General features: G+C 35.6%; 4 protein-coding genes across 4 annotated transcripts in view; 1 reads left to right on the plus strand and 3 right to left on the minus strand.

Annotated features, from left to right (window-relative positions):
- LOC149486088 (uncharacterized) overlaps positions 1-6145 on the plus strand; it is an 81870-nt gene extending 75725 nt beyond the window's left edge. Inside the window, exons 13-15 of the mRNA XM_089699437.1 lie at positions 185-3285; positions 4428-4539; positions 5472-6145. Of these exons, the coding sequence (XP_089555563.1) occupies positions 185-3285; positions 4428-4539; positions 5472-5627 (3369 nt within the window). The 3' untranslated portion in view covers positions 5628-6145. The remainder of the gene's footprint in view (positions 1-184; positions 3286-4427; positions 4540-5471) is intronic.
- A 346-nt stretch (positions 6146-6491) lies between these two features.
- Positions 6492-13085, minus strand: St4 (Sulfotransferase 4). Its single transcript, XM_089699450.1, has 7 exons — positions 12879-13085; positions 9152-9286; positions 8474-8573; positions 7827-8146; positions 7621-7715; positions 7355-7535; positions 6492-6955 (listed from the first exon to the last, which is right to left on the minus strand). Exons 1-7 carry the CDS (start codon positions 12955-12957, stop codon positions 6843-6845), a joined length of 1023 nt encoding a protein of 340 aa, XP_089555576.1. The 5' UTR covers positions 12958-13085; the 3' UTR covers positions 6492-6842.
- Positions 13086-15887: 2802 nt separating this feature from the next.
- On the minus strand, positions 15888-16791 carry LOC149486091 (uncharacterized). Its single transcript, XM_089699414.1, has one exon. It carries the CDS (start codon positions 16557-16559, stop codon positions 16002-16004), a length of 558 nt encoding a protein of 185 aa, XP_089555540.1. The 5' UTR covers positions 16560-16791; the 3' UTR covers positions 15888-16001.
- Positions 16792-20125: 3334 nt separating this feature from the next.
- LOC149486092 (uncharacterized) lies at positions 20126-21117 on the minus strand. The gene is made up of 2 exons (XM_089698747.1): positions 20621-21117; positions 20126-20355 (listed from the first exon to the last, which is right to left on the minus strand). Exons 1-2 carry the CDS (start codon positions 21052-21054, stop codon positions 20295-20297), a joined length of 495 nt encoding a protein of 164 aa, XP_089554873.1. The 5' UTR covers positions 21055-21117; the 3' UTR covers positions 20126-20294.
- Positions 21118-23146: the final 2029 nt, after the last annotated feature.

Below are 23146 nucleotides of genomic sequence, written 5' to 3' on the forward strand. Positions count from 1 at the left end.
TTAGAAATGGCATCATCATTGTTTTTACATGTAAGGATTACTAAAATCTTGCATCTTATTGTGTTATTTACTGTAATTTATATCAATCTGTATAGAACAGAAGCATTACTTGGAGCAATGAAAAACATAAGTAATGATATCTATAATAAAAAATATTCAAATAACTGTTCTTCTTCTTTTTCAGGTATTCCAGACTCACACAGAAACAAATCCTTTTGGTAATGAAACTAATGATGAATTATTTGAGAGGCTAAAAAATAAAGAAAGAGATCCAATGAGCATGAGTTTTTATCAAGAAAAAGATGATGATACCTGTGAAAGATTCAGCAAATTAGAATCACACGTTGACCTGAATGCCGTCCAGCCGTTGCCTGAAAGTGATGATGAAGATGATATACAAGCAAATGGTTTTTGTCAAAATATTCAAGAGGGTGATGATGATAAGGAAAATCTTAGTCCAGATCAACACGCAGATACTTTTGCACAAATTAGCAATGATCAAGAACCAAACAATGATATAATGAGATTTGATGATGGAGTGCAAGTTATTGAGAACAATTTCGTAGACAACATGATTGATTGCAATGTTGAAAGCAACAATATGCAACACTATTGTAATAATGAATTTGAAGGTAACCTTCATCAAGAAAATGTAATGCCCACAGATACTCCTGAATCTCACAAATTACTATTTGAACAAATACCAGAAATACCTGATGGCAAGAGTTCTGAACTAGGGTTCACAAATGAAGATCTACTTGATCCTTCAGAAAGTGAAAAGGATGTAAGGGCTATCACACCCCAGGATGAAGTATCACAAGATGTAGAAATAGATGGCAAGCTTGAAGAATCTCCATGTGATGAAATTGAAATTGATATGCCCTTAGACAGCAAAGATGATGTTGAATCTACATTTATAGAGCACACAGATATTGCAGACAACGAAAATGAAATTGTTGCAGAAGTTGCTATTGACAATCAAATATCAGAAAACTTATCAGTCTCACCAGAACTACTAGAAAAAAATAATGAAATTGAAAACTCTGTAGAGACTGAACAGAATGTAGTAGTAGATATTCATCAAAGTTCGGAATCGCAACTTAATCAGTTTGAAAATGATACAGAAGAACTTTCAAACGTCAATGAAGTTGATCACATTACTAAAGAAGAGGAAGCCGTACATTCGGCGCCTAAAATTACTCTTGAAAGTGACGAAGTTGCAATTCATGATATTTCGTCATCAAAATCACCAGAACCAGAACAACAACAGATCACATCACAATCACCACTACCAAATGAGTTTGCTGAACAGAATGCTGAATCACCATTGCCTCAAGAGTCTTTGCAAGGTGAAGCGTCGTTGCGGCTTGACTCACCACTACCTGACGATTTATGTTCAGCTAAATCGCCTCTACCTTCTGGAATTGTTTCTGATGTCTTAGAAAGTTCAGAATCACCACTGCCGTCGCAGTCGCCACTACCCACAGAACCCACAATTGAAGTCCATTCCCCAGTTCCTTCTGAAGAACAAAGCAAGACACCTCTTCCTGCAGAAATTCCACTGCCCAGAGAATCGCCCGCTCCTTCAGAATCACCTGCTCCTGTTGCACACTCGCCTCTTCCAGTTGAAGAACCTGTGCTCGGAGAGTCTCCTCTTCCAGTCGATGAACCTGTACTCGGAGAGTCTCCTCTACCGGTTGAAGAACCAGTAGTGAGAGCGTCTCCTCAACCTGTACAAGAATCTGTCCCGACAGAGTCTCTTTCGCTTGGCGAAGAGTCGATTCCTACCAGAGAGTCTCCATTCCCAGTGGAGCAGTCGATACGACAATCGCCGTCGCCAGCCGTTTCACCATTCCCAGTAGAGTCACAAGTCGAATCATCCATTCCAACTGAAAAATTACCAGCCGAGTCACCCGTACCTGACACACAAAATGAGTCACAAGAAAATCTATTGACTAATGACAGAATATCATCTCCAGTTGAGGAACGACAAGCAGATGCAGTCGAAAATATTAGTCAGTCATTTGTAACGGAAGACTTAATGAGAAAAGAATCACCCGCGCCCGTGGAATCGGTAGCGTCGCCGGCACCAGAAGAATGTCAATCGAACGAAATTTCCTTCGCGGTAGGTCAAGATTCAAAATCTCCACTGCCGTCGGATACGTTTAAATCTGCCATTTCACCGGCTCCATCCCCCGCGCCCGAGATCGCCGCGGCGAGGTCGCCACTACCCACGGAAGATATCGTCGCCATAACGCAGAGCGATTCCAGAGCGACTCCCGAGGTTGCGCAAATAGAATTGAACGAAATGCCGCGCGAGGAGAACGCGCCCGCGCCCGACATCGTGCCCGAGCAGGCGCGGTCCGACCTCGTCACCGACATCGACATCGGCATCCCGGAGTCTCGCGCGCAAGAGATCTGCGTGCCCGTCACCAGCGAAATACAGCAAGAGGATGCGGTGCGGCCGGCCGGCACGCCGCCGCCCACGCCCGCCGTCGAGGGCGAGCTGGACGCGGCGCCGCTCAGCGACGCGCCCATCGCCGCGCCCGCCGCACTGGCCGGCGCCGCGGTCGCCGCCGCCGCCGTCACGGCCGCTACGGTCGCAACGACCAAGGCCAAAGCGCCCGCTAAGAAATCTCCGACGACGCCCACGCCCCGAGCGTCGAATGCCGCCCCCAAAACGACCGCGGCGCGGACGTCTCTCGCCGCGACTACTCCCCGATCGCCAGCCACGGCTTCCCCGCGCCTCGCCGCGGCGAAGACGCCGAGCTCCGCCTCGAAGGCCGCCGCCCCGGCGGCGCGAGCGAAGCCCGCCCCCAAGCCGGCGTCCCCTACGAAAGCGGCCCCTAAAGCGGCGGCGCCCGCTAAAGATGCGGCCGCTAAGCCGGCAGCCGCGAGGCCGACGACGGCCAGGCCGGCACCCGCGAGGCCGGCGACGGCCAAGCCGACCCCCAAGCCCGCCGCGCCCAAGCCGCCGACGACGACGGCCGCTCCCAAACCGATAACGAGACCGACGGCCCCGAGAGCTCCCTCCGCGACCGCCCCCGCGGCGCCGAAGCCCGCTGCGGCGCGGCCGGCGACCGCCAAGACGAGCTCGACGCTCGCGGCCGCTCCCAAACCCAAGGAAGTGAAGAAGGTGCCCGAGAAGAAGCCCTTGACGAACGGTGACGTGAAGGCGGCCAAGCCGGCGCCCCGGCCCGCCCCCGCGGCGCCCCGCGCGGCGCCCCCGCCCCGCGCCCCCGCGCCGCGCCCCGCTGCACGCGCTCCCGCCGCCCCACCGACCAAGTAAGACTACTAATTTCATTTTTAAAAAGGATTACAAAACGATTCAAATATTTTTTTCCAATAGATAATATTATATCAACACAATTATTTTTAACTAGCTTTCCGCCCGCGGCTTCTCCCGCATTGTTCCCGTTCCCGTGGGATTTCCGGGATTTTATTTTATTATTATTTAGAATTTCCAACAAAGAAATCATAATTTAACAACTCTTAATACTAAAATTGCTTGTCGTAAAATAACAATATATGTTTCTATACTTATAGGAAATTACAACAATCGTACAAATATATTTAAACGGTTTAATGAAAAAACGAGTTTCAGGGAACAGAGATTTTATCGCACAATTAATTCTGTTTGTAATTCAGTCTGATAAAACCTATACTATAATGTGTTAATCTAAGTTACCCTCTATATGTGTGCTTAATTTCATTGTAATCGGTTCAGTAGTATTTGCGTGAAAGAGTAACAAACACACACATACACATCCTCACAAACTTTCGCATTTATAATATTAGTAGGATGAAGGTGAATTCCGTAATTGAAAATTTATGTACATACCTTTTAAAAGTTTTAAATATAAACACAACTTGTATGAAATTAAAATTTACTATTGAAATTTATAATAAAATCTATACATATAATAAATCTGTAGAAGGGTCAATTCTGTACATTGAAAATATTGAAAAAATAAATAGCAGGGGGTGTTACTGGATCGATAACAAACCCAAATATGTGATTAAAAAAAATTTTGTCTGTCTGTCTGTCTGTCTGTGAAGACATCACGTGAAAACTAACGGTTCGTTTTCGATGAAACTTGGTATAATTATACCTTATTATCCTGGGCGTAAAATAGGATACTTTTTATCCTGGAAAATACGTAGAAAAAAAAATAATCTTAATTTTTCAGTTATATTCATACTTAGTCATATTCATTCTGTAGAACCGCGAACACACGTTGCGTATTATTAAAGGCCTAGCCGTATTTGGGTCTAATAGATATTTATAAGATGTCATTGTCAGAGTTACTCAAAATGGAGAAATAAACCATCCACGCGAAGACCGACATCTGCGCGGTCGCGGGCGGAAGCTAGTTTATAATATTTATCTTTAAAATAATATTAATTTATTACTTTGCTCATTTCAGGACTGCTAGTGCAAAGCCCCCAGTGAAGGCTCCATTGGACAAACAAAGCAAAGATCTCGCCAACAAACGCATCACCGCCAAAACTGCGCCTCCGAGGACTGCAAATACTAAGGTAGCTTTTTTTTCAGATAGGAAATACAACTTTTGCAAGAAACCTTTTATCATAAGAATACACAATCTCGTTTAAAATATGTCCATATTGCATATATGAGATTTATTTAATCATTTTCTATTTATATTTAAACAAAGAGAAAACAATTTTTACAGAATTTGTAATATAAGTTTGACATAATTGGGGTTAATTAAAACAACACTTTACACTAACATTTCAATTGGAATGTGTGAATGTGCTTTTTATTAATTAAATTAGTAATATAAAATTTTGTTTTTCATGAACTTACAATAAATCTTTGTAATTGTTTGGTAAGATTTACATTTACTCTTGAAAAAGATAATTTAATAGATTTTATTGAAAAAAAAAATTAGAGTGCTAAATATGTTATTATCAAGAAATTAAGCGTTGATAGTTTTGAAAACATTTTTTGGAATCACACTTGCGCCATTTATACCATACATTAATGAGCGGACTTTACAAACCTTATTCTTACAATGCAAACTATAATTTTTCAATTTGAAGCAATCATATAATTTCCGCGGTTCATACATGTTCATTTATGGCCGTTCCCAATATTCAAACTATTGTTATAGATAGACAGCTATCTCCGATAAGGTAAGGTTCTATCTATCGTAAGATAGATACGATATTGGGAACGGCCATTACTGGCTGACAGTTGTTAAAACGTTATTGTGACGCTCAAATAGACAAATTCAAAGAGAAAAATATACCTCTAGTAAGCAGTTAGTCCTCCAGACGATAGATAGCGATTAGAGATAGGTTAGCTTATCGCTAGTAAGCTTATTGGGACGCCAAAACAAAAGATAGATAGCATTTTCTATCTTTAGTAGGGTCAAACCGAAGATAGATACGATATTGGGAACGGCCATTAGACGAGTGGAGTAATGCAGTATTGTGTTGTGTTGTAGAGCGCGGTCGGCAACAAGACGGCGGTGAAGAGCGTGCCGAAGCGCAGCGAGCGCGAGCAGGCGCAGAAGGCGCAGGCGCTGGCCAACGGCGCGCTCGGCCCCAAGGCGCCGCCCAGCCCGCCCGCCGACGCGCTGCTGCCTGACGTCATCGCGTGAACGCATATTCCGATTCCTATTATTTCGCTTGAATTTTTGTGATTTTTCTATAAGTGTAATATAGTTAAGGCCGCGTCCGCGGCGAGTCGTTAGGTGCGGGAGAACCCTCCCATCTTTTATAATATAGTCGCTTATAGATATGTGTAGTCTTTGCATTTGACGAACGCGCGCTACACGTTTGTTATGTTTGTCTACCCGCGTCCCGCTCGGCCGGCCGAACGCCGCGCCGAGCCCGTTTAGAATTTTTATATTACCGACGAATGATTGATTATTAAATCTGGCTTTTTAATTTATTCTCTTTGTATAACCGTATTATTTAATAAAATCGTAAGGAAGGACTGAGATATTGTTTTATTTATGGAGGAACGAAGCTATGACTTTTATGATTATGAGCTCGATATAAATGTTTACTTAACTACTACATTTACTTAATGTGTCAATGTTTAACTTAATATCATGGTGTTACAAAAATACTAAAATAGAGCATTTTATTGGAATAAATGGTTATATCACCCCTTTATGTTCTTTTCTTTAACAACCTATGTAGATATGAAAAAAATACCAACCTTTTATTGCCTCCTTCATACATGATTGGTTTTATTACCATCTGCGAGACAACTAAGAATAGGAACGTCAATGACCTCTTTTTAGATTAGAAATATTTTTTGTATATCAATATTGGGTATCTTTTTTTTTGTCTGGCTCTTGCAAAATTTTAATACAAACGTCATTGCTTCCATTGGATTATTCTGGATTGAATTTACTGCTACGAAGTCTACGTAGTATAAGTTACTGCTATTGCGATCCTGTTCTAAGTTGAATTACATACCTAGGTTTTATAATAAAATAAAAGACAATGTTTTACACAATACTTTTATTTACATACACATTAAACTTAATTTAAATGTTAATAAATAATTCGAAATACCATTTTACTTCATCAAATTAACAGCAAGCCACCTTGCTATCCACTTACTATAATGTAAATATGTCAGTAGAGAGATTTCTTTGGATCAGATTGTAGCAAAATATTGGTTTTACATCTTAACTAAGCATGAGTAGATAAATAAGTACATAATTCTAAAATCGTTAACTTTATCCACAACCTTACACTTACTTATTAACTATTTACATACATTACATGAAAATAATAATTAAACTAAAATAGAAATTAGATTCGTAAATAAGAAAATAGTAGTCAAATGATCAGAATGATTATTGTAAATGGGGGAAGCGTAAATCAGTGTCGCGCAGGTTATCAGCGATCCATTTCTCAGCTTGTAATGTCATTTCCTCGTCAAAGTAATCTCGCCAACCTCCTGCTTTGCCTGTAATCATCAAATGTGCATCATATGGGTCATATTATTATAATTGAATTTTATCAAAACCTAAACTGATAACGTTTGCTGCCCTTTGACGTAGAAATTATTGAACCGATTAATGTGTGATTTACCTAATGAAAAGTCTAATAACTGGCTTGTAATAATGTATTGTATGGAGTTTTATTTATATTTCTTTTTCGTGTTCTGTAGAATAAAATAAAATGTAATTTGCCGTGACATTATTTCTATCTATTTCTATGCTTTAAAAGTTAACATTTTGTAATACTATTATTTATTACCCGTGCTCGGCGCTCGCGCAGAGGTACAATTTTATGTAGGTACCTTGTTTTTATAAAGTAATAAAAAAAGTTTCTGATAACAAATATTGCTTGGACGGAAATTAACCTTTTCTTATAAATTCCTTTGCGCCAACCATTATTCCCAGTTCTTTCATGACATCATAGTTGACAGAGGGGTTGTTCTTGAAGCTTTCGATGCTGAGGTGGTCAATGAGACATTTTACTTGTTCGTCGCTGAATTTCTTACCGAAAAATTCCATCACGCGTCTTACAGCTGCTGGTAAGTCCTGTAAAAATTATACCGTGTTATTTTTAATTAGGTACGTATGTCTTATGAAATTTTAAATATTTCCTCAACATTCAGCAGAATACCTTTGACATATCTTCATAGAATAAGAATAGCAAATTTGGGTGATGCCTTTTCTCCCATGCTTCTTTCAAGTGCTCGAAGTATGGGGTCCAGTGATCTGAAATAAAGGATTAGTTGGCGTAACATATATCTTTTTGTATCAAGTTTAAAACTAGGTTCGTAATTACACAAGTAGGTAACCGAATAGGTACTTAAAATGATTACTTACGCAAATCCCTGATAAAGAATTCCCAGTACATCTTGAAGTCTCCCGTATAACCCTGCGTCCTCATAGATTTATTCAGATGATAGAAGGAGACGCAGACATCCCGCGGGTCTCTGGCTACGTACACGACTTTGCCGTCCAACATTTTCGGCGGTAACAAGGAGAGAGGAAGATGTGTCTTTACAAATCGTGGAGATTTCGCTGCAGCGATCTGTTCAGTTCCCGGTTGGGTGACCCACTCCAACATCTTCAAATTCCTCATGCTATAATTGTTCTCTTCTATGAAGCGTTGTTTCAGAACAGGATGGACGCACATTGTGAATCTGAAATAATTTTCTTCTATGACCTATTCAATGTCATAATCCAGCAAATTCCTGCTGCTTTGCTGTTATAAGTAGTTACTTATGTCTTTTCGTATTTTTACTAATATTTTTTATTTTTTTCGTAGTCTAAAACTGCCATTTGTTTTTTATTTATGATTTATCCAAACCAAATTTCAAAAGAAGTAAGTAGGTGTAGGTATCTTTTAATAGGTATACCTAATATTTTATGTTCCTTTGGCACAGATATTATAGGTAGGTATATCTAAGCTGGTACGGCTAATAGTAATAGTTGACGTCAGTAATTAGTAACCAAATATTTAAACTCACTCTAAAAATGGATATCTCTCGGTGAGAGGAATAGCATTGGATGTAGCGTAATCTAGGTCATTTGCCACCATCCATACAAGCTCCTGTGTCCAGGTTGTTCCTGAAAATATAAATGTTTTATTTCGTAATTCACATTTTGGTTGTCACATGGTGACAATAGATAAGACTATTATAATGCTCTAAGAGTACCTACAATAATTTTACGAATGAAAATTACATGATTGCAGTTAGAAAGCTGATAGATAGATCAATAATTATAACAGGGCCAGGATACGCTATAGCACTCTAGGATATATCGGTAAGCACTACTTCTCGGGTTGAACCGCGGACAAAACCGCAGGCTGAACCTAATAACTAAAACTCAATTAGCGAAGATACATCTATGTAGGTACATCCTCACTTTTTAGCTTCATTTTCCTTACCTATGTCAATAAATCGTTTCTACAAATTAAAATGTGTTCAAGGTAATCAGCCGTAGGTATGTACTTAACAGCATCAAATTAACTTAACCGGATACCAAACCTTCAGTTTCGTTATATCGTAAAGCCGATTCAATTTAAGAAGTAGGTAATATACCTAGTAAAACTACAAATTTTATTCGTCGGAGGTTTCCTTCCACAGCATAAAAAACACCAACCTATATTTTGAGCCATTATGAATACAATTTTGTAAGTTTACCTGATCTGGGATAGCTGGCCACGAAAACATCACTCGGCCTGATTTCCAAGTTATAAATTTTGTGGGCTTCTTGTTTGAATTTGTTCGGTAGGAAATATCCTTTAGGACCGACGCGGACGAATCCCGTAAGTTCACCTAGGAAAAAAAATTGTTGGTACTCACATACTACATAATCTCATAATTTTCGGTAGGTTTATCTAAAAGGTTTGCAAAATTTTTTTGTTGCTTTTTGATGGATAATAATTTAATTTTTTACGCATAACTATAAAAATTTACGTAGTTATTTGACCTTCCAACTCAATAAATAAGTATTTTTTGTAGTTCAAAATCACCCATCGTCAATCACAAATATTATAGAATCAAGGTTATTTCCGAATAAAGCCCTGAATTTATCATATTTATTATGTACCTACCTTGTTGTTGTAGGCATAGATCGAAGTTAGTTACCTACTCTATCAATAATTCATGCGTAGGAGTTATCAGTATTATGATTTGTGCATGCAATATGAACAATTCATTATATACTAAGTATATTAGGTAGAAACTATTATTGTAAAGCTGAAGATTTTGTTTTGACTCTTTATTTGAACGAGCTTATCGTAAGCACGGTAAATAGAGTTCTCACATATACCTATACGTACTGTGTTTTAGCTTCGACTGGGTCCATAAAAAATATCCTTCTCAATTTTAATTTTAATTAAAATATTGTTAATTACTTTAAAGACAGTAACGTTAGTAAAAACAAAAATTAACGTTTGCGTTGTGTTGATTTAGTTGGTACTATTTAAGTAAGTTTAAGATATAAAAATTAATTTGTCCTTACCTATAATAGGTGGATACATCCTTAACATTTATATATTTCTAGATTTAAGCTCGCAAGATTTGTATGTATTTACTGTTGGTTTGGCTTAATAAATAAATATTTTTTTGCTGTGTAGAACAAACATAATTTACATTAATTTATCACATCAATTCAAATGGGAGCGGAGCTTCATTGAATTGTTGAAAAAATACAAAATATTTCGAGGACAAACAAAATTGCAATTGAATTGGCTATTGGAGGCAATATTTTAATAACATGAGATTTTTGAGAGCCTTAAATAAATGAGTTTAACTACTAAATAATCTACGTTGGGTCGTTAACGATGTCATTATAATCAAATAATAAATATTAAAATCAATTTGACGTGGTAAGTAACTAGTTATGTATTCTAGATTACATAGTTATTTTAATCATGGGTCACCAAGCACAAATAAAAATCCTGTCTTACGATCATTCATATCGATCATTGTTAAAAACTAAGTAATATGAAATGATGAAGATAATATAATTGATATTAAAAATGGGTTATATAAGCCGAGATAGTCACGCCAGAGCGTTATGGACAAAAAGCACAGACTTCCCTTCTACAAAAAAACTTGGAAAATCGATGAGGAAGTAATTTTATTAACTGTTATAGAATGAAAAACAAGTAACCTTCGATTTGATTGAGTGAATGTTATTTAACTACAAAATAGAACTCAATCTTGCATAGCTAGGTCAAATAGTAAAATAATTATTTTTTAATTCAAAACCAGAACAATCGTCAATCGTGATTTATTTCAGTATTCATATTTCCTGTCATATTTTGTTAAAAGCTTGTGTTCTGTGTGTACCTATAAAAATCTTAATACAAAGGTCATACTTAGGTATAGAATTGATTTTACTAGATATCCGACAGGAGACCCAGAGATTTATAACTACATAATAATATTATGATATATTCAAGAACAACAATTTATAACTTTTTGAAATTGAATAATTTTTAATTTATACTGATGATATTTATTTTGTTACTCTATCATTATGATGTTCAAGTACAATTTCGAAAATCACTACCTAGGTACATAGTACCTATTAAAAAGAGTCGTTTCCCGTTGCCTGACTGTCCCTAATTCCTATTTAAGCTTAAATCTTTAAAAATACGCAACGAATTTTGATGCGGTTTTTCATAAATAGAGTGGATCACGGTTCCTCTTCGTTCCGGTCAAAATTTTCCGGTTTGAGTGAACTATTTGTAAGTTTGAAACAACGCGGGAAAAGCGTCTCCAAAGTCCAAATATCGCTCTTGTACTCGCAGTTTATTCAAAAAAAATAAACTACAAGTATAATATAGGTAAGAAAGGTATGACTGAAAAATAATTAAAAGTTAGGTACTTAACACCCGGGTACAATAATGTATCGTAAAATTTATTGATTATTATAATTATGTTTAAAAATAACCTGTATTGACAGGACACTCCATAAAATATAGAGTTAAGCATAAATAATATTCACTCGTAAATTATCTTCAGGACGCCAAGATAAAATATATTATTTAAACCATGTCATCGTTGTTTGTTTACAATAAAATTATCTATTAGCACACTATAAATAAGGAAACAATAATTCTTAAGATTGTAATCCCAAAATGGAAATTTTAAAGTCTAGATTATACTACATTACATTACATTTTTATTTTTACATACATTTTTTTATTTTTTACCCAACTGTAGTAAGTAGGTACCTAAAACTAAAATCATATTTTAGTCCGGTCACACACCTGTTAAGGAATTTAGATAAAGATTCCGTGATATTATCGCAATATTTCTTCTGTAGAAGTTCTGTACATTTATATACATCTACCAACTTAGATATATTTTCGCCGCTATCCTAATTTCTCTTAAATAATTATGAAGGCAAGGCTAGCCAACTGATATTATTACATGTTTAATGTTTATACATATTAAGGTACATATGACGAACATTTTTCATGCTATTTATTATCCACAGGTATGGTGACTGGAAATGCATAGGCCCTTCTTTTCCAAGATTTCCATTCAACTAAACACAAAATAGGCCATCAATAGTAGTCATAAATAAATAAATTTTCATTGCAATCACAAAAAGACTAAATAATACAAGCATACAATTAACCCACTAAAGATCGTATAGTACCTAACGGAATTAATAAATTTTAAGACAATTACATGATTTACTTTACGATGTTGTGTTCATTACAGATGTAAATGATGTAAATAAATATTTTATTAGCTGTAAATAATACATATTTATACGTACTTAATGTTAATAATTATGGATTAATACGAGATAATATATTAATATGTACTAGTTTACAAATCTATGGCCTTATTGTGTCACAATCATGATTTATCTAGTAGTGTACTAGTAGGTATCTATTTACATTGAGATTGGAATTATAACGATTTAATCTACTATGGAAACTATATTCCACATATTATATGGCCGGCACTAAAAAGTGTTTCGAGACCACCTTATTATTCAATTTTAAAATAACTGACCATTAAAGTATAAAAAAGGAAAAATATAGGTACCTTCCTAAAGAGCAAAATATGTTTCTTATTTCAAACATAAAAAAATAGATTTCCAGTTACAAAATTGGCAGTTGCAATTTGCAATTTGTCACAATAAGAATAAAACATTATAATATTTTATTATGATTATCAAGATAGTACACATGCTCATATGAATTTGTACTTAGAACAACATGGATTTTGAACTGTGTAAGAAAAGTATGTCACCGAATTGTGGATGCTTGAAGGACGGAAAATTATAAAATACTTGTACAATATTTTGTTTGTACTATAAAATCAAAATGGTAACTGTAATAGATTAATACAGAATTATTAAATTATTAAATTATAATATAAAAATATTGTTTCTTACCTGTAAAATATTTCATCAACAAATGTGAAGTTTCCGGCTCTACATCGCGAATTTCAAAAGGGTAATCTTTGAGCGGCATCTTGTTTATTGTTTACTTATTGGTATACAGTTATGACCTAAATTGAAGTTTATATTTTTTTATATTTAACCTACTATGGATCACAAGTTGCGTTCGCGCAGGCCCTCGGTCGGCACAGAACTGATTGGACCGTTCAATTTAAATCATTAAATGTCGCCTTGATTTAAATGAAAATCTGTGTAATTAGTTCTATAACTAATTGCCTATGCAATTAAATACATAGTGTACATACGCTATTTAACTCACAACGCAAAATAATATTTATTAAGTTTCGATTGCTTCGTATTAAAAATAAGACAATGTTCAAATTGCTCTATCATGTAAATAAAAATAAAAGTAGCTAAAGATGTACGTAAAAGCTAGTTAAAATGAATGTATGTAGGGAAAATGATAATATATTTGAGACTGATAAAAGTAGACATGCATAAATCCTTGTATTGTTTCTGCACACCATTGCGGCTAAAATGACCCACATCTAAATTGGAAAGCTGAAGAGTGGGCAATTACTTTCGCTCGCAACTTTCTTTCTATAAAAGCGACTTCTTGAGCTTTAAATATGGGTCAAACGTTAATCGACATTTTGTAATTATACATTATATAGGAAATTCTTCATTAATTAGGTAAACATTTTATGTTATGGTACGATTTAAAAATCTACTGTATAATATAATACATTTTTCTATACATAAAATGTATAAACTAATTTATTAAATATTGTTTGTGAGAAGGGTAATCGTTGTACGTTTTGCAATATCCTTAATCCTTTATAGTTCTACTAAGGTTCATCTCAAATGCTTAAAATCTTACGCCTGTTGATTTAAAAAGCACAAAGTTTGTAGAGTATAATTTCCAGCCATTTGATGATAGGCTATATAAAATTTTCACTAAAAAAGTTCTTAATATGTGAAAGAAATAATAAATAAAATAAATAAATAAATAAATCATTTATTGCATGAAAACATGGTACATACAAAGATATTAAGAACAAAATTAAGGAACATTCATGTTTTTACTATAGTTATATAGCATACAATAATTATTATTAATTCACAAAATGAATGAGAATGATTACCTAGTTACAATAATAATACGAGTCAGGAGTATTGTCACTTAAAATTAGTTTTATACATAAGTCACTATAGTCATACAGTCAATCAAGTATCAAAATCATTATTTTATATTATTTATACATTTTTCATATTATACAGAAATTCATTTAAGTTGTAAAAACAATTCTCTAACAAGTATTTAGTTAATTTATTTTTAAAGCCTGGAAGAGGAACCCCTTGCAAGTCTTTTGGAATTTTATTAAATATCTGAATACCTATGTAAGGAACATTTTTTTTGTACAAAGTTAATTTAGGCCTCGGTAAAAACAATTTGTTTGGATATCTTGTTAGTTTTCCAACTTCTTTATTAAGTTTAAAATATTGAGGATTTTTTTTTATGAAAATACAAATTTCTTTTATATATTATATACATGCAAGAGGCAGGATTCTCAAGTTTTTAAAAAGTTCCCTACAACTCACAGTAGGCCCAACATTACAAATAGCTCTTATGCACTTTTTTTGTAATTTAAATGCTCAATGTCAAACTCAACCGAATTGCCCCAAATTATAATACCATATGACAAAACTGATGATACATAGCCGTAGTAAGCCGTTATCGCTGCTTCCCTTGATATCGTCTGTCTTAACCGCCTTATTACATAAACAAATCTATCAAGCTTCGTGCAGACCATATCAATATGCGACTTCCAGTTACAGTGTTTATCATAAATTACCCCAAGAAATTTAGCTGTTTCGACTTCTTGTATTATATGTTCTTTGTATTTTACTGTTAGGTTATGAGTTATTCCATTATACGGGCAGAACTGAATAAAATTTGTTTTTTGTAAATTTACTTGAAGAAGAAGAAGAAGAAAGGCTTAGAACACGCTTAGAACAATGATGAGGATTGAGCAATAAATACGTGTACCCTGTTATCTTTAATTATTATTAGTCGACATTCAGATTATAAAAAAACTCATTGACATTCTGTTTAATTAGGTCGATGAAGAAATTTTTAATATTTAGTATTTACAAAATGTGGTAGGTATATAGATATTATATTATGATAAGAAATAACCTGATACCTAGTAGACTTACTAAAAGTATGGTCTTCATTAATCGTCTAGATTCCAATGCTGTTTTTATGAGTCAGCGGAAGGCTAGCAAACTGCTCACTGCATTCCATATCCAGTATTCTTATTTGATCTAAATGCTATTACTAGTGCAATATAAATAAATATATTGTAATATGTGACAAGTATGTGACGTTATCCACCTAAGCTGTCAAATTGGATTTGATATATATTTGGGATTGTAGCTCTAACTTTGAGTCCCTTAAACCTTTGAGTTACCCGGGTGCTTGAGTGCACATTCGTTACTATAATGTATGAACATTTGCGCAAGACATAAAACATGATAAACTGCAAAATGCTCTTCTGTTTGGTTGCCTCTTACATAATAATCTATCAATATAGATGGACTAATATAAGGATTACTATACTAATATAAGGATACATTATTTACTTCAGTTCCTTTAGAAATTTAAATTAAGTATCTAATTCTTAGCAGAGATTAGACTTGAACTATACGTGACCAGAAACCTAACAATGGAATATGCACTTTCGAGAATAGATAACTGTGGATGGCGCGGCGCACTCGCATATCTGTTGTTTCTACATATACTTACCTACTTGGTTACAAAACGTGATAAAGTACAGTTATTACTGTAATAGATTAAAAATATGTAATTGCTAAGTTATGAACGCAAAGGACGTAAACATCCATATTATTCATTACTTGAATAGTTCTTGTTAGTATTATCATGGGTATTATCATAATTAACATGCTCAATGTTTATACGAAAGGAAATAAAATAATGAATAAACAAAACTAAAAACTTTTACTTAAATATAAATTAATTTATAAATAAATTACATAGTATGTCGTACAGGCACAAATAAATAGTATTCCTAATCATATAGACGAGAGATCATGTTACGAGGGCACAGGGATGACTTCAGGCGCGTCTGAAGGAGACACTTGAGAGCGGGAGCGGCAGACGAGGGTCACGGGATCTCTCTCATGGTCGGGGCCGCACTGCTCTGTCGCACCAATCAGCTGGTATTCCACCTTCTCAGGCGCATCGGTCTCCAACCGCCTTCTGCCAGCAATGACGACATCCGCATCCGCGTCAGCATTCCGCCCGTCGGCCTCCGCTCGCCGCTCCCCTTCAGAGCCAATCTCCACCCGGTAGGGCTCGCTCGGCTCCACGAACGCCTCCATCACATGAACATCGGCCCTCTCCTGGATCTCGTCACTGGGATTCTGTTTCGCGCTCTTTAGCCAACTTAAATCTAATAGGCTGTTAGGAATCTTTTGTGGAATTGCAACGAGGAAGACGACGTTTTGGACGTCCGCTTGTACATTGACTTCGCCCTCTTGCCGCTGGTCGTAGGTAGCGGGCGCGGCGGCCGCGAGAGCGAGGGAAGCGAGGATGAGCAGCATGGTGCGTGCAGCCGGAGCACCTCCTTGGTATTGACTGCGCGCGGTCATCTCCCGCGCCGCTTTTACCGGCCACTGGTGAACCAGTCGCCAGATGAATCGAGCACACTGTAACGGTTTACGACGCGGACGCTCTCCTTAACTTTGCATTTATACTGAGCGACTATCACTTTGTTATTATCAGAGAGGTGATGGTATTAAAAAGCTATAACTATTAGGTTTGTCCCATTAGTAATTTTATTATTTATATAAAATTTATTTAACGTCATGTGCGTACTTGTTAAAGATCAAGAAGTAAGTGAGGAAGCCATATCGAGATCGTGGTGGCTCGCAGTGTCGTCACCTTTGACAGTGACTTGGGTTCATTAATTCGATAACTGGGTTTCTCGCACGCGCGCTTTATTTTTGTATTATTTTTTTCAGTCTGTGAGTAGAAGGAAAAATATTAAAATACCTATATTACGTAAAATTATTTGTCGAGACTTAAGACTACTTTCATGAATACGGTCTGCATTAATAAAAATCAAAGCTGTTCACGCAATAGTATTATCACTTGGCATGTAATGATTTTGCCTTAGGCTAAAATCGAAAAGGAGCCTCTTAAGAATGTCCCAGGAGTTTGTAAAAATTACGTTTTTATTTAATAATAATTGATAATTGATTGCAATAACAATACCTATAAAGTAAGTAGATATAAGGTATTCCGATCAGCCACTATATGTATTTTAACACCGCATTTCTAAAGTTATAGGGACTGGCTACTGATTACCTACTCCTATTCCAGATTCCTCTAGGCTTTAATATCATTTAGTTTTTTTCATATCCATTATTATGCAATTTATTTCATTATCAAGTGTATTTTCTCTTGTTAATAGAACCAGTAAATCTACATATCACAAATCATGCATACAAATAAGTATAGTTGTACATCTTTACTTCCACGAAACGTTCTAACAGTCTTGATATGGGACTAAACAACCCGGCTCAACTTTGGCTCTAGAATCAACATAATAATAAAGTCAAAAATTACCTGTAGGTATTACTCGTCAATAACACAAATTTCTAGAAGGTGAAAGAAGTTCAAAATCGGTTAAGGCTCTTTTTCATTTTAGTACTTTTCCTTCGCAAACTTTATAAGCAATCAAATCTTTCCTCTATTGAATATACTGAAGATGTTTAGAACTGTAGGAAATGTAGAGTTAATACTGTTAATTATTATCGGCTTAAAATCAAGCATCCATTTACAGAGATAATCCCTACAGGCTACAGTTTTCACAACCGTTATGGGATCTCGTTATACTGGTAGACTTGCTGGAATGACAGTTTTCCGACCAGGAAGATATCAATAATGTTATACAATTACGGAGTCGTTATTGATGCTGAGAAGAAACTTAACTTGCAAGTGATGTGATTATGCAAGAATGTGCAGTTATTATAATGTAAATAACGATAATCGTTCGCAACTATGTCATAACAAAAGGATTTTACATCACTCTAATATAATAAATAATAAGTTGGACTTTAAGACAAACAAGTGTGAACATTACTTACTAGTCAAATATTTTTTTTTAATTTTGTAGTCTAAAATCTAAATATAAATTAACTAAATATTGTATTCATTTCATAACTGCTCTATATAATAAGAGTCCCCTATCCTTCTTCTTTAGAACTTTTCTGCCTCGAAAGATATCGAGGCTCTCTCTTCTTGTCTCTATTCAAACTGTAATAAACAATCATTCGAATACCTAATATGATTTCATTTATGCCTATATTATATACTTTATCGGACTCAATTTCATTTTAGTTTGTATGTACTTTAGCCCATTATCAGTATTCAGTAGGTACGTAGGACATGTAGGTACGTAAGTAGGTAATATCGGTAACTTGAAACAGGAAATAAGTAATAACATACAAAGTAGGTCGAACAATTAAATTATCTCTTTTCTGGAGACAAAACGTTCAATAAATTTGATATAACGTACGAAAATAAATTATCATCTAAGTTTTGAGACAAAAATAGAATATAAATATGTACGCATGTTTTATTATACGTATAATGTTATGAAGCAACATAATGTTTTTATCTAAATGGAGGGCCAACGAGCACATGTGTCATTTATTTTCAACTAGCTTTCCACCCGCGGCTTTGCCCGCGTTTTCAAAGAAAAACCCGTTCCCGTAGGATTTCCGGGATAAAACCTATCCTATGTACTTTCTCGGGTATCAAAATATCTCTATACCAAATTTCATGCAAATTGGTTCAGTAGTTAAGGCGTGATTGAGTAACAGACAGGCAGACAGAGTTACTTTCGCATTTATAATATTAGTATGGATTTCAATTTTGTTTTCAATTTTATTCATTAAGTCTCTGATAATGCAAAGATTACAATGTATGGAAATTTCGATCAAATTCAATCGATCTCTACAAAAATATTTTTTTAAAAATTACAGAAGGTATCTACTTTTTACTTATTGATGATTTGATAAGTTTCTACTCGTGAGTATATGTTAGTTTTAATTCATAAAAAACACGGGAGGATAACTACGTCTAGAGTTACTTTTTAGTACCAACTTTTTATCCTAAAGCAATTCCAATCTCACAGTAAAAACTAACGCTCCGTTATCCATTACAGAAATCGCGTTTTTCAACAACTTTATTTATAAACGTTTGCTGTGAAGTGAGTTGAAACCATCTTTAACTTAACCAACATAGAAATAAACTATTTACGCAACTTGTATACTAATATTATAAAGCTGAAGAATTTGATTGTTTGAATGCGCTAATCTCAGGAACTACAGGTGCGATTTGAAAAATTCTCTCGGTGATAGATAGCGTATATTTCATCACGCTCGGCGCTCAGACCAACAAAAGCGGAGCAATTCGGGTAAAACTGCGGGACACAGCTAGTACGGTATTTATCTAAACATCGTAATGACCGCGACAATCGACATGTGACCTAAGTAGGTAAAAAGTAGGTAGATACAATTATACTCGCGACAAAATAAACAATTAGAGGTAGAGCACAATCTCGATATTTAATTATCTATAATCATTAAATTATAATGTTCAGTGGAACTATTAGTAGATAACTAAATCTATTATAGCGTTAAAATTTTATTATTTGACAAAAGGCCGGCTATTATTGCTAAAGCTATCTCCCTAGATGTTTGCAAACATTTTGGTCGACATAAAAAACAAAAATAATGTAACATATCATATTTATACAGAATACTAGTCTATATCTAATAGATAATATTATCTAAAGAGGGAAAATCTACTCTGTATGGAATAATCTTCGGAAGTATCTACAGATCTGATCACGAAAATTATTTCTCTAATAGAAAGCTACTCTAAAGCTACGCTTTAAGTGGCATAGGTCATTTTTTACCCGGGTCAAATCAAACCAAAGGGCAAGCGTCTGAATCAAGAATAAACATATTATTAATTAAAATAAAATAAGCGTTTTGAAACCAATAATTATCACAATTCTGTGGGATAATTTTACTTAAAAAAATTTTTTGCTGGTACCTAGTTAGTACCTAATAGATTTTTAAATATTTCCTTTGTATAAGAATGAAAGGGACTACGAATTGAGGGCAGGAATAATAATGCATCATTTTGGGATTTTTCAATAAGAATTCACATTTATTTTTAACAAAACAGTTCATGTACAAGTACACACCTAAAACTAATTCAATCACTTAAAACTAATAAATGCATTAATCATATCACGCGATCCATGGCTACATGTTAGACAAGTATCAAATATTAGATTTGGATTCCTTCTACTGATGGCGATTCCTTCGTAGTAAGGGCAGCAACATGTTCGCTAGACGATATTTCAATCTGAAATAATATAAAAAATTTATTGACAGGTGATCTTTATATTATCTTACGGACGTTGATCCTAAAAATGGAGGCATTTTCTACTACCTTTTATCAAAATATTTGTTTACGTTTGTATAAAAAGATAAATTGAAAATAGTTAATATTTAATAAGTACATAGTTTTTTTTAATGACAAATGTAGTAGTTAAGTTACAAAGGGTTTAAAAATTAGTATAATTTTGATAGTTAGTTTATAGATTGTGCGATAAAATTTCCAAATTTACCTTTGATTTTTTTCTTCCTTGCGTAAGCTCCCATCTTTCTTCTGGCCCTTTACGTCGGAGTTAAGAGAAACATCACTGAGCGGTGACTCTGGCGTGGACTCTTCCGGTTTGCTAGCTTGTGGCTTATTTTCATCAGGCTTAGGACTCGGAGGACTGTACAGAGGCGACTGAGGTTTGTGAATTTCGTTGAAATCTTCGATATCAAGAAGGTCGCTTATATCTAAATCGGAGGCGGCGGCAAGCAGGGACTCTGCCGGCGCGATTGCTATGACAACTCCATCGATGTTAAGACGATAATTCTCCGTGCCGTTTTGCCTTTGATCGTAATGTTTATCAGCTTGTTTCTCACAGTCAGGCGCGGGCGCAGCGGCGGCAAGCACTAGGAGCGCCGAAAGCACGGCCACTTCGCAGACGACCCTCTTGTAGTTGACCATCGCGGGAGGTGTCTGTGGGTGAACTGAGCCGCGTCAGCTTGCGGGACGCGCTTTGTGGCCGCTCTCCACTGCATCTTTTATTTATTTACAGAGATAGCGGTACAGACACCGGCACCGGAGCAATCCTAACGAAACACCCGTTCCTAAACTAGAATTAATAGCAACAGGTACAATCACTTCGACTTGAAAGGGCTTTCTTTAACCGATCGCGATGTAACTAGAATCTTTTATAATAAAAAATACCTATAAGAATTTATATTATAATCTCTTTATTATTCTGATTATCTATGCCTTAATTTTACGTAGATGTACTTTCGAAAAGTAATATTTTAGGAAGGACGCTAAGTAAGTAGGTCCTGATAACTTATTCCAGGATTTAACATTTCAACTAGGTATATGAACTGGACAATCAAACTGGTTATAATTTAATATTCACAAATCCTTTCTTATATGATTATATCCACTTTACTATCCATTCTAAAAGAAAGCTCCAAAGCCTTGAACTAAATCATAAACATTTGGGTTAATTAATTTGGATAGTCGGCTGGCTCTTGGCACAGATAGCTGGTGAACCTGTCTCGATGCGCTTGCGCAGCTAACAGTACCGAGCCGATCAACGGTACATGTCTTGTTTGTCATCGCTTCATTGCTGTTTACTAGTTTACAGTTTAATTGACGGGAATGTAAAAGAACTGGACATTCTGGAATAGCGTTATGATCTATAGGTACCTACTGTACTTTTAGTAAAGTAGGTATATTTAAAGTAATGGTGACTAGTAAACATATTGTAAATTAGAATATTATTTGAAAGATACAATATATAGATCCTTATAGATCAGAATTCTGACATATTGAAAATATAACGAGGGAGCAAATAATCATTTTCTTATTATTCCTAAGCTTTCAAATGTGTATCAGCAGAGGCGGCTCGCCCTAAGGAGCGCTGGTGCAGTGAACTCCCATAAATAATTATAATAAAATCATACTCCTTAATTTAATTATTAACATTAATTATTACTATTTAAAATCAATCGTAATCTTTAAAACTAATGTTAATACCAATGAATATATCCATCATTCCATCATCCCATAGACCTGTATAATACCTACTATATTATGTAACGCGCGAAGCGGTGCGCTCACGATTGCGCTCCAATGAAAAAAGATTTAGTACATTTCCTAATACGAAATCCAATAGGAGTGAAAGAGAGGGTTTTGCCAGGGCGCTGCGCGTGAAACAAAAGATTTTATATGGAAAAGTAGCAAAATTCGGAGCGCCGCACCCGCAAACGTTGCCGGTTCGTTTTTACCGCCCGGCAGGACAGCGATTGCGCGCGCGGCGCGATGTTGCCAGTTTCCACTTCTATAATATAAACAAACACTCGAGTCAACTTCAATGCACGCGCGCGATTCATGCAATTTTCTAATTATAATTATAAAATACGTGTTGAAATAGCCTGTAGTTATCAGTATTACTTGTGAGTGTTAAAATGAACAATAATTATAATGTGGCGTTCATTAAAAAGTGTGATAAAACGTTACAAATTCGGCTTGAATGTAAAGCTAAGGGACCGCCACGGCCTGAACTTGATCTTACGCAAAAATGTACGACAAAAACGAAAACATATACGCGTGTGTTTAAATCTGAACAATATGTGAAAACACCGTGGTTGTGTGGTTGTGATGAAAGCAACAAACTATTTTGTTTTCCGTGTCTTTTATTTAAAGCGGGCGCGGCCGGCGGAGGTGAGAGTGCTTGGACTGAAACGGGCGTTGACGACTTAGCTCATCTTTTAATCAAGGTGAAAAAACATTCACAATCTCGGTACCATTTATTGAATGAACTGCAATTGGCGTCTATCGGACGACAAGACATTCGTAAAGCACTAGATTCCGCGTACCGAAAGTCAATACGCGAGTTCAATGACCGTGTCGATGAAAACAGACATATTTTACGAAGGTTAATAGATTGTGTCGTATTTTGTGGTGCATTTCAAATTGCTTTATGGGGGCATGATGAGTCTTCGGAATCCCTGAATCCCGGAATCTATGTATATATATATTTTTTTTTAATTAATTGTACTGATTTACA

The sequence above is a fragment of the Colias philodice genome, chromosome 9 (assembly GCF_061535455.1).
Source record: "Colias philodice isolate Cphi_HAF_F1 chromosome 9, ilColPhil1 Martin Lab GWU primary, whole genome shotgun sequence".
Taxonomy (NCBI): domain Eukaryota; kingdom Metazoa; phylum Arthropoda; class Insecta; order Lepidoptera; family Pieridae; genus Colias; species Colias philodice.

Coding starts and splice junctions, on each gene's coding strand:
- LOC149486092 (XM_089698747.1), bottom strand. CDS start 21,054: ATGGTCAACTACAAGAGGGTCGTCTGCGAAGTGGCCGTGCTTTCGGCG. Junction 20,356..20,620: donor AAGGAAGAAAAAAATCAAAG/GTAAATTTGGAA, acceptor ATATTATTTCAG/ATTGAAATATCGTCTAGCGA.
- St4 (XM_089699450.1), bottom strand. CDS start 12,957: ATGCCGCTCAAAGATTACCCTTTTGAAATTCGCGATGTAGAGCCGGAA. Junction 8,147..8,473: donor GAGAGATATCCATTTTTAGA/GTGAGTTTAAAT, acceptor AAATTATTTCAG/ATTCACAATGTGCGTCCATC. Junction 7,716..7,826: donor ATTCTTTATCAGGGATTTGC/GTAAGTAATCAT, acceptor CCTTTATTTCAG/ATCACTGGACCCCATACTTC.
- LOC149486091 (XM_089699414.1), bottom strand. CDS start 16,559: ATGACCGCGCGCAGTCAATACCAAGGAGGTGCTCCGGCTGCACGCACC.